The sequence below is a fragment of the Perca flavescens genome, chromosome 19 (assembly GCF_004354835.1).
Source record: "Perca flavescens isolate YP-PL-M2 chromosome 19, PFLA_1.0, whole genome shotgun sequence".
NCBI classification, from domain to species: Eukaryota; Metazoa; Chordata; class Actinopteri; order Perciformes; family Percidae; genus Perca; species Perca flavescens.
In genome coordinates this window covers 13952713-13965311 of record NC_041349.1, presented here as the reverse complement: position 1 = coordinate 13965311, position 12599 = coordinate 13952713, and the positions used below count along the sequence as shown (strand labels likewise).

Sequence of the window (12599 nt, the reverse complement as noted above, 5' to 3'; positions counted from 1 at the left end):
TCATTTGTTTTGAGTGTAGGACAACAATTGTCCACTGGTGTCACTAGTGTGCTTTTGAGTGATGTCTAATTATTTAGGTAGGAACCTTTCAACAGGTAACACGGGGTGCAAGGTGTGAGGTAGAAGAGAGCGCGTCAGATAGTTTACTAGCCATGTTTCAAGTCCGTGTAGCAGCCCCTCAGTGGCTTTAAGTTTTTTACACTTAGCCATTATACCTACAATGGTCCTAGTACACCATTATAATTTTGACCCCAAGTTAATGAAAAGTTAAATTTGGATCTGATCTGGAACTGTGATTATTTTTTCATGCTACATTCACGGCTACATATTTGCAAGGCATTTTCAAACCAAAACTATAATCAATAGACACTAATCATAAAACATCATTTTTACATGATATATCCAGGTCATAATAAAAAGACTCCCCACACGGGAACACAATTAAGTTTAATAATAACATTAATTTAGGTCACACCGCTTTCTTTAAACTGGCAGCCAATCAGAAGCCCGGTTGAAAGAGCATTACTGTTTATTTTAGATGATAAGCTCATAGTCACACATCAAACAGTCAAAAGACCAAAGACTGCAGATAACTGGGGTTTTCAAAGCTTAACCTGTTATTTTACCGACATGTGACACTAAACTTTACAACGTTTTGATGAGTGGTTCCCATATTGTTTGTATCTTCTGTTCTACGTGATTTCTTTGGTGGCTTCAGAGCGAACAGAACAATTAATCTGCGTAGTGTTTTGAGGAACTGTGTTGAGAATTTACTGTTTTTTGTTTTTTTTACACCTTTTGATCTTTAAAAGGAACACGCCGACTTATTGGGAATTTAGCTTATTCACTGTAACCCCCAGAGTTAGATAAGTCCATACATACCCTTCTCATCTCCATGCTTGCTGTAAGGCTGTCTGACGGCTCCAGCGGCATCAGGCCAGCACATAACATGCAGGTGAATGGTTCCAGTAATCCTACTGCTCCGAATAAGTGACAAAATAACGCCAACATGTTCCTATTTACATGTTGTGATTTGTAAAGTCACAGTGTGTACAAAAAACAACGTAACATGAGACACAGCCGTCTTCTAACTGTAAACAAACGGGAACTATATTCTCAGAAGGCGAAGCTCTGCTACTTCTGCTACTTGGGTGGAGTGATTTGCTTTGCAGCAAGCCTGTCTGAGAATATAGTTCCCGGTTTGTTTACGGTTAGAAGACGGCTGTGTCTCATGTTACGTTGTTTTTTGTACACACTGTGACTTTACAAATCACAACACGTAAATAGGAACATGTTGGCGTTGTCACTTTTGTCACAATTCGGAGCAGTACGATTACTGGAACCAGTCACCTGCATTTTCTGTGATGGCCTGATGCTGCTGGGGCCGTAAGACAGCGTTACAGCACGCACGGAGTTGACAAGGGTATGTATCGACTTATTTAACTCTTAGGGTTACAGTGAATAAGCTAAATTCCCAATAAGTCAGCGTGTTCCTTTAAATATTCATCGGCATGGCTACTTTAGCTCCCACTTTAAGAGTTTTTAGGACATTCTTACTTCGGCCGGTTATTCTGACAATTTCTTTTCGGTTTACATTGTTTCGAACTTCTCATATGTTAAATTAGTTTAGTTTTTACCAATGTGTTGGTCTACCTTTTCTCTTATCATTGATACTGTCTGAATTTCAAAAAGTGTTTGCTTATCATTTTGTGTGGACCCCAGGAACACTAGCATCCACTCTGTGGAAGCTAATGGAGATCCAAACATTAAAAAATCAATCTGGTTTGACTCCACATATCAGCAAGTTGCTGCAGTTAAGTGCTGTGAAAGGTTACAATGCACCAATAAAAACAGGAGAGGAAGAAAGAAAGCAATTTTAAACAAGTCAAAACCTTCATAAAAACAGCTTCTCAAATGGTTTACCAAGCTCGTTTGTTCCACCTTAAGGATACAAACAATGTGTTTTATGCAATCTTTGTACCAGCAACTGAACAACACATCCTAAATAGTCAGGCCGCCTCCTCTACAGTCAACCTGTTGTTATGGTAAATATGGGTATTAGAGCCTGCTGCTCGCTGTGTGGACGTCTTATATAACGGACTCTGGATCTGCCCCTCTCTGCTACTTTCCACTCTGCCTCCATCACTCTTCCACTTACTAATTTTCTCCCTTTTGTCTACCTATATCTCTCTCTCCATCTCTCTCAGTATTGACCCACACACTATTGCAGCTGCATCACATCAAGCCAACGGCATAAATCACAGCGCACACACATCACTGGCCATCCCACACACTCATGCACTCTCCTCAAGCCCATTTCAGTTAACCGTCCCACACACACACACACACACACACACACACACACACACACACACACACACACACGTCTCTATTGCAGTGAACACCCACACAGATTTCTGCACTGGGAGCGAGATGCAGATAAAAAAGAACAAATATAGTGGGGGTTTGATTCCAAAGCACCGTGCAGGAAATCCATAGGAATGGAAAAAGAAAAAAACGTTACCTGTTGGTGACCACTCAAAAACGACAGAAATACGACTGGTTATATAAAGTGAAGTGGTGCTGCTATTTTAGGAAGGTTTTTTTTAAGAGGCAGAGAAAAGTTCAGATTCATTGCATGCACATCAAGGTGCAGATGCTCCAAAAAATGGTAACAGAAAAATAATGTAAAAAAGTAATAGGAAACATAATAAGAAAGAAATAGGAAAAGAAGGTTGAGTATAATAGAGAAGAGGTTGCTGGTGTGTTTTTTTAAATTTATATTTTTAATTGGAAGAAATAAATCTGTGGAGAGTCCTCCTGAGAAAAAAAGAAAATGAAATTAAAGAAATAAATGGAGAAAAAAAGTGCAGGGCAGCATTCAAGAAAGAAAACAAACAGGAGGAGGGAAGAAGAGGTTTGAGGGGAATAATAGGAATGAGCCTGGAGGAGAGACGGGGATAGAAATGTAGAATAAAGAAAGAAGGGACAGGAGATGTCTTGTGTACGTGGAAATAAACATGATGAAGGGACTGCCCTTTACTTGTCTGTGTGTTTGTGGGTAATGTGCACGTCCATTACAGCTTGCATGATCAGCCTACTCAAAGCCACACACACCAATCATAATCGCACATAATTCACAGGAGCTATTTGCTCTTCTGCCTCATCCTCTTCCTGGTGTCTCTTTTATTGTCCACACTGTAAATATGACAAACAGGAGGAGGAGGTGAATAGGAGGATGAGGCAAAAAAAGAGGAAGAAGAAAGAGAGGGAAATCTTATGTAACTGAGCCTTGGGATAGAACGACAAGAGAAAGAAAGACTAAATCAGAGGAGGTCACAGGTCGCTTATTAAAAAGGACATACAGTTATAGACATAACTCCAGACCTTGGTTACAGCTTGTGAAAAAGATGGATATTTCACTTTTAAAATGACTGAGTGCACAACACATAAAAGCTACTGTGTGCAGCAATTTTTTTTCCTCAAATTTCTCATTGCCAACTGTTTCCGGCGGCAAATAAGATGCTGCTGCTGTTTGACACAATGGAAAAAAAACCACCACACTCAGTTTTGGCTGTCGATCATCCATACAAATCAATTCGAAAATCCGAAGTCCATGGACAACAGTACAAAAGCAGAGTCACACCAGTATTTAAACGGCAAGTTCAACTGTCGTGAACTTTGACAAGTGGGGAGGCAGAGACCAAAATGGAGCTGCCATGGCTTTATAGCTGTCAAACCCTTCGAAGTATGAACTGCTCAACAAAAGAGAAATTGGTTGCAGACAGTTAAGAGACAGGAGTGTGTGAACTCATTGTAGTCTACCATTAGGGACCAACTTACAACCAATCGCACCAAATGCATGCTCTTATGGGAATTGTTGGGTCTCTGTAAAATCATAGAGTGTGATGTAGACCTACTCCATTTGTAAAGTGTCCTGAGTTAACTTCTGTTATGATTTGATATTACAAACAACAGTGAATTGAACCTGCCAAGATAGCTAACTTACAAAATAATTTAAAATGGCAAGAAAGCTTGAAACACACAAACGATTCAACTCCGGACCAACTTACAACTTCTTCGTATTTGAAGTTTTAAGTTGGTCTAGAACCAAGTTTTTGGTGTGCGACAACCTTTGATCAGTCTGATGTTGATATTTTGAACGTAAAATGGCACTTGGAGCGCGCCGACCTCGGCCAAGGCCAATGGTGCATTCACACGTTACTCGGACATTCCCGTTTGCCGAGTTGGGAAGTCGTTCCTCCGACTTCGGTGTGAGCTTTGAGTCCTAATGTGGAAAGACAGAATATGTCTAAGATGAGTCGAAGATGTTGAACAAACTTTGACATTTTAGGTCTTAAGTCCTTAAGAAACCAAAATTGCTCAGTAGATACTGCAGTTGCATGGAAAGCAGTGAATGTCTGATTGAGATACTGTGACGTAGCATCTAGCATGGTGTACTAACTGAGATCAAATGTTCCTGCTCTCTTCTGTAAACCAACTCATCTGACATCCAAGTCCATGGCTCTACATGCAAATGTCATAGATGTCATGTGTAAATCCTTTTGGGATGTTAATTGATGGTTAACTAAAATGGATTAAGTTAATACATATGGACAAAACATATCCGTTTTTCAAGACTCAATGTATTACTTGGTATTGATTACCTACACTGGACTGTGAATTATGCTGTGTTCTACTACAATAAAGTGTCATTTATCTGGATGTAATATATGCTATTGATTGGCTGTTATATGTTCTTTGGATTTATGGCAATGGGCACTTGTTGGCACAAAAATACATAGACTTGTAATTCTATCCCCCCATTTCCTTAATTTAGACCCTACACTGTCACAAGAGAACAGGCCAATGAGGTGAGCCTAGCCTAGCCATTACAGTAAACAGTAGGGTACTGAATACAGTTGTTCTATCTCACTTCTTAGATTAGTCATGTAGTTGGTTAAAAACATTTTGAATGACTGAAATTAGAAACTGACTTCTTTATTGTAATCTGAAAATTGATCTGTGAACATTGACATTTTCACTGCTGCTCTGAAATCTGTTGCTCCATTCATTTTTAAAGAGCGGAAAATGTTTATGTGCATTTCTTTAAATACACATTTATTTAAAGAGGCATTTGTGCTTTTAATTGATCTAATACATCAACAAAATGCAGTCGAGAGGCAGACAGGAAATGTGGGGAGAGAAAGGATATGACCTGCAACAAAGACTTGAACTGAAGACGACACTGCGGTTTACAAGGTACACGTCTTGGCACAGAGGCCACTATGACGCCCTCAGAGACTTTTGTCTCCTATCAAAAATGAAACATAAGGGCTATAATATGTGTCTTATTTCCCCTGCCAGATGGGTTGGGTTGAGTTCTTACAATCTCTGCACAAACAGGCTGTTGCAAAAGATATCAAAACAAGAACACACACGTACAGCAAATCAATCGCCATCAGTCTTAAACTCCAATTCAGTCAGTAGAGGCTGCAGGCTGACGTTTGCAGTCAGCCAATTAGCAAATTTCCAAGGTCCCATTCCCTTTGATTACAAAACGGCAGCAACAAAACTTTCACGGTGTGAGCACTTGCCTACCACATACACGTGGCAGGGTAGGTGATTTTAATGTAATTTCCTGAAGGCTTAACATGACACAGCAAAACAAATCAAGAAAGTTCCATGTACACGGGCATCAAGAAATCCAATCAAACTCAAAAAATAAATATATATTTAGTCTGAAATCATGACTATTATTCTTGAATCTAAAATAATTAACTATGAGGAGTGACTTCAGTGAGATATGTTGCTCTGCTGATGCCCCAGTATCAAAAAGCTTGTATCTAAACCCAAAGACATTTAATTACAGCCAACACGAGCGTCTCCAGAGGGACATGGAAATGAAACGCCTCGTCTACCAAGGGCTATCATTGCATCTGTGCAATTATTTAGGGACTTATGGCCGAGGGACTGAATTAATCCAACGGTGTCAGGATGTCATGTCACAGAATTAGCACCTTCTTAACAAGTGCTGCGATATCATGAACGGTAACAGGCGGGGGGCAAAATGAGGGGAGGCACTGCGGGGAAATATTAATGAACCCAAAATCCACTCTAATTCACACATCAATACACCAATGCGCTCACCCACATGTACCCAAACAAACAAATGGATGCACAAACATGCTAATCTTCTCAGGCCATTGTTGTCAATACAGCGTAATCCTGGAATCGATGACTAGCTTAATCTAAGTCACATGGTCACAAGGTACAGCCTAATCAACACACACACACACACACACACACACACACACACACACACACACACACACACACACACACACACACACACACACACACACACACACACACACACACACACACACACACACACACACACACACACACACACACACACACACACACACCATAGCACTGTCAAATCTAATTGACAGATGGTGAATGCAAGATCCTTAGCAACCACAAGCAGCAGCCTCTTTCGGCCAATGGGAAAAGAGCTGCATGATGACTTCCTCGCAGTGAAACCGAGGACTGAATTCTCATTTTACAGAAACTTTCCGGTCACATATCCAGACTCGCTACTGTTTTTAAAGCTATCCCAAATGGTCTGTCCTCCACATACAGTATACATTATTCTGTATAGCCAAAAAGGCTTGAGAAATATATTTCAAAATACTACATAACATATGATGGCACTTATGGTTTTGTGTCATGTTTGATGTACTGCTGTACTTTTTGTAGACATAAAAATGAATCAATTTACTGAGAAATTTTGGTCAGATTTTAGTTGTCATTTTCAACAAGACATACAGTACATAAAATACAATTGTAAAATTTCTGTTGAAGATGTCACAATACATGTTCATTGTAAATTGATTTTATTATAAATGTGATGATGTTAATGGGAATTCACTTTAATAAAAAATGTCTATAAAAAACAACCTGTTTACTCTTTTCCCTCATCATTTCTTTTTACAAAAAGCTATAGACACAATTAAATGTTATAACTACATTTTTTCTATTTATTTTTTTTATCCATTATTTTCTATGTCAATTCTCGTGACATTTATACAATGTATATATTTTTATGTTATTAAAGGATTATTATTCTATAGTTATATTATATTTTTTTGTAGATAACACAGTTTAACAAATTAAAAACAATACATTTGTTTAGATTAATAAAGTTTTTGTTTTTTTAAATCATCATGTCATAATCTACTATATATATATATATATATATATATATATATATATATATATATATATATATATATATATATATAAATAAAATACAAATCTCTTCCCCCATTTCCTCCCCCGAGACCTTGAAACCATGGCAACCCGCTATGGTGTTCCTATGCCCTTATACGGGCGTGCACATCACCTTCAACGCCACATTACAGCGGTGTCCGATGAGATTAGGCGATCAATACCAGACTGATATCCAATAACATTATCTGCTCCAGGAACAAACGTGGCATTATGGGATGCCGGCCCCATGACAACAGGGGTTACCGGGTATCCTGTGTTTCCTATTGATCGGCGCATGATTTACAGTTGACAGTCAACGCTGGCAATGGATAACGATTTTAACACACACACAGAAACACACGTATGATAATAATTTGGACAGTTGTCATCTGTGTGTTTGCAGTGAAAATAAAGTTTTTTTCATTGCAGATATTAGTTCATCAATAATTAATGAGGCAGATTTGTGTGTTTGGGTGTGTGTGAGTGTATTTCCCAGTAAGAGGCTAATATCAAACCATCAATATCTTCCTGTAACAGTGCAGAAGGCCAATAAGCGGCTATTACTGTGTGATTACGTCAGATCGGCAATCAGAGATTTGAACATAACTTGTCATCATGGTGGCAGTAAGAGAGGAAAACAGCGCAACAGGAAGTGAGCAAGGCCCGAGCAGGAAGTCAGTTGACCTCAGCAGACACAGTTGACACGTCGGATAAGATAAAAGTCTGATGTAAGTGTTGATAAAGTTACACTAGAGAGAGACATCTGAACACAGAAAAGACACTTCAACTGATGCAGAAAACAAGTTCAATCTTCTTTAAGACGTGTATGTGACAGGAGAGTAATGCTTCACATAAAAGGCAAAAAAGTGTCAAAAATCCACATGCACACATCCATTCATTGGTGAGATGTTTAAATCTTAATATTACCTCTTAAATAAATGAGCAGCTCAAATGTTTAATCAGGGTTCCCAGCGTGGCCCTGATGAAAATTTCCATGACTTTTCCATGACTTTCCCAAACTAAGTTAAGAGAACTCCAACAATTTGAGCACTCCGTGGTTTGCTAATGCTGGTTTTCACCTTGAAGAAGTCCTGTTTTAATATGTAAGAAGCTAAAAAAAAAAAAAACTCTCAAAATATGCTGAAAACCTACATCTATAATACAAGATGTATGAAAAGTGAAAGATTAAGTTGTAAAATTTCCTGATATGACACGGCACTTCACTGGGGATCCTGTATAACAAATACAATTTCTGCCAAGGCTATTTATCCCACCCCCATAAACACACACACACACACACACACACACACACACACACACACACACACACACACACACACACACACACACACACACACACACACACACACACACACATTCCCTTTGACTCGGTCTTTTCCTACCTTGGCCCTTATCTGTCCTGAGGTCGACACTTTGCGGATTAACTTGTGCGACGTCTCTTCTTGTTCCCCGTCGCTGTCTGATGACTCTTCTCCAGCTTCTCCAGTCTGGAACAAGAGAGTAGAAAAAAAAATAATAATAATTGCTGAAAATTGATGTCGGATAAATGTCACATATTACTAGAATACAAAAACTGGAGCAATTTAAAGGTGCAATATGTAATATTGTATGTAATACTGGCAGCTAGCGGTTAAAATAGTTACTGCACTTCCAATTCAAAATACTGGAGAGTCGTCGCCCCCGCCCCCTCCTGCCCATACTCGAAGTTCACGGGGGTTGTCAGGCTGAGACCGCAGCATTCACAACAATGTTGCTAGACGCTTTTTCACATAGCCAGACATTACTCCACAGCACAGCGGAGTAGCTAATGGTAGATGCTAGTCTCACATAGCCAGACATTACTCCACAGCACAGCGGAGTAGCTAATGGTAGATGCTAGTCTCACATAGCCAGACATTACTCCACAGCACAGCGGAGTAGCTAACGGTAGATGCTGGCTATATTGACAGTCATAAAAGCCCGTGCTCACGCGGAGCTCTGTAACCAACTGACAGACACACTTTTTTGGCTTAAAATTACAGCATGAACCGCTAAAAACACAACAACCTCACCGTCCTCTCCACACGCCAGTCAGGCACACTTCCTCGGCTTAGAATTACAATACAAACCGCTAAAAATACCACTACCTTGTCGACGGAACACACTTCATTGGATTAGAATTACGGCAACAATCACTAAACACACTGCAAACTCACAGTCCTCTCTTTCCGATTTACAGCCCCCCTCTCATGGTTTAAAATAACTCACCATTGTCGGCTCCAGCCGCTGAAGAGGCTACACGCTGTAAACAGCCATGGGCTGCTTGCCTGGTCCTCCCGGTAACGTTAACAGTTAGCAGGGTTAGCATGGCGGCGTTAGCCAGGACCAGTCGGGATCACTTTACTGGCTATGTCTCAATTGTTTTTGCGAGTAACCAACTCGGGTACTCTAGCTATATAATTCAATGTGAGTACACAAATGTTGAAATGACAAAAAATGCCCGTTCCTAGTAGAATGTAAATTTCAAAAAGAAAAAATACTGACATTCGCATTGTTGTCAGAAAAGATAGTATTTCAGTTTAACATGTTTCCTTAATATCTGATGAGGCATTGGTGTCATTTTTGGATTTATTACAGTACAAATATTACATATTGGACCTTTAAAGCACAAATTTACTGAATTTTGAGTTCTTTGCTACCCAGAACTCATAGGAGAGGACATTAGTGACCGAAATGTCCTACTTTTAAAAAATATTATTGATTTTTGTTGCATACTCTCTTTATGTTAAAAGTGCATGTGATTCGCTTGATGGGCTGCTATTCCGATGACTGTGAGCGATTTAACCAGCTTCAGCTGTTTAGTGATCTGCACACATGGGTTACGTTTTGATTCATCACTTCCTGTGTGCTGAGAAGATTCAAATCCATACTTTGATACCAACTGCTGATGCTGCTGCTCAAGATGAAGCAGTTTTATTTCAAATGCATTTCAAATAACTTATTCTAAAAATGGTTTTGCAGCTGACATCCCATAAGGGCTTTACAGTACGTGTCTTATTTCACCTGCAGGACGAGTTGAGTTTATATGTAGGAAGATGCAGGTGTGGGAATGAAAAAAAACAGTCTTGCACAGTTGTAGGCCTATAGTCAAAAACTCAAACTGACTCTTACAAAATTTAAGTTATTATATAAATTGGGCCACATGTGTTGAAGATTTAGATTTCCAATGTTAAGATGATGTTAAATCAGAAATAAACAAGTCTTGTATATCTTGAGTTTGCTACCCCTCTCCTTAGAGGTCAAATTAAACAAAAGTGATTTTATTAAGCATGAAGGATATTTTTTTTCTGATTCTGCAGGGCTTACGTTGTGCAATTAACATGCATTTTTTAGAAGTGTAAATGGCACCATAGAGTATTCACATATCCCATATTTTAAATTGGCTGTAAACATAGATTGAGCAGTACTTACAATGTGAGTGTTTTCAGAGTCAGCTTGGGGTGAGCCCAGAGACTCGCCGTGCTCCGCCACATACAGGACGTTGGGGTTCAGTTTAGAGGCCATGACGAGCTCCCAGTCAAAAGCAAAGGAACAGAGAGGGAAGAATAGAGAGAAAGAGAGAAGGCACAGGTGTGAATGAAAAGTTGGCCAGTTGCAGAGTAGGAGGAATAAATGAGGGGAAGAAGAGATGAAAGAGTGGAGTTTGGCGAGGTAAAAGCTTGGCTAAGAAGAGGAAGAGAGGAAAGGATGATGAATGGGACGGCAGGCTCTGGGACGCCACACTCCTCCTCTTGCCGATCTCTCTATCCAGGGCCAACTCTGGAAAAGATGAAGGAATTAATTATTGATTATTGAATTGGTAGCTCCCTCGCTGGAAGTTAAGAACATATATTAACAACTTTTCCAACTCTTTGTCTACTACTATTATTCATTTCTCTTCCTCTTCCTCCATTGTAATTTTTCAGTTCAGTTCAGAGAGACAATAAGGCTACTTCTCTTTCTTGGTTCCTCTTTTACTTCCTGGGCTTGTGAGAAAACACTTAAAGGGTTTACGGTTCAGCCCTGTGTGTTTTTAAATAGAGCCCAGTAGTCACCTGACACAAACACGCAGGCAAAACCATGGTGAAGATGATGATGAGGTGACAAGGGCAAATACATTGGAAGGATGATTGTAATGATGATGATCATATGGCTCATTACAGACAATTTACATGCAATAACACCAGATATAGGACCATCGCTCATATGCGTTCTTTCACAATATGTTATTTGACTGAGCATGCAGCAGTATTAAGACACTCAAAAAGTAAAGGTTGTACATGTGTGCAGGCGGGCGCGCACGTGTGTGTGTATCCGTTTCCTTGAATACGATGTGGACACGTTATTCAAAAAAAAAAACTGTCTGCATCTCACTTCACTGCCGCCCCCGTTGATACCAAACTTGAACACTGAATGTTGAAAACAGACCAGATTTTTATTTTTTAAACCCACTGCATGCACAGATATGTTTTCACTCTGTTGAATTATGTTTGTGTGGCTTTCAGGTCTAAAAAAAGAAATAATTATAAACAGAAACCGATGCACAACAGGCTGTCGCGCGCTTTAGCCAGCTTGCTCATCCATTCCGTCCATATCGCTGTTATAGCTACTGTACGGCGGCAAAATAAATCTCAATGTCCAATGTAACTCGTGCATATTCGTCAAATGGACTCAGTCGGCTCGGCTGTCACAAACGCGAAAACATTTATCAGTGACCTGGACGGGCCACCGTTACCGCACGGCCACCTCCTTTGCACAAATACACCCCCCTATGTGCTCTTATGTGTCGATGAAATGTGGCTAATGTTTACCTTCGTACGTTAATTTCGTCCACCTTCTCCTCCGCCGGAGGTTAATCAGCGGCGGCGTCTCCCGCTCCTGTTGCCCGGCCTGGGTCGCTCGTCAGCCGGCGTTTAGGTGCTCGCGGTCAGCAGCAGCAGCAGCAGCAGCAGCGTGCGGGTCTCTCCGGTGGTGCTCGCCTTGCAGAGAGATACGCGGTCATACGCATAGCGTCGGAACGGATCTGAATCAGGTAGAAAGAAGGAGGGAGGGAGGGAGCAGGGGCGAAGAGAGACGAAGAGAGACAGAGAGAGATAGAGAGATTTGAGAGCGGCCGTGTTGAGTCGCCTCGAATCGCTGTTCCGAGGTTACGGAGAGCAAATAACGCTCGCGCGCACGCGCGCGCGCGAGAGAGACACACACAGGCCTACAATATTAACAACAATTAACACCAAGATGCTAACAAATATGTTAATGTGTCACACAGACAGTTACGGAAGAAG

At 40.3% G+C, this 12599-nt stretch overlaps 1 protein-coding gene across 2 annotated transcripts in view; it reads right to left on the bottom strand.

Annotated features, from left to right (window-relative positions):
• Positions 1–12411, bottom strand: part of si:dkey-172j4.3 (diacylglycerol kinase eta) — a 79375-nt gene extending 66964 nt beyond the window's left edge. The window contains exons 1-3 of one of the 2 annotated variants that reach the window (XM_028564569.1): positions 12129–12411; positions 10750–11097; positions 8682–8786 (exon numbers count right to left, since the gene is read on the bottom strand). In XM_028564569.1, the coding sequence (XP_028420370.1) occupies positions 8682–8786; positions 10750–10842 (198 nt within the window). In that variant the 5' untranslated portion in view covers positions 10843–11097; positions 12129–12411. The remainder of the gene's footprint in view (positions 1–8681; positions 8787–10749; positions 11098–12128) is intronic. The other variant, XM_028564571.1, reaches the window with a different exon arrangement.
• Between the last annotated feature and the right edge of the window lie 188 nt (positions 12412–12599).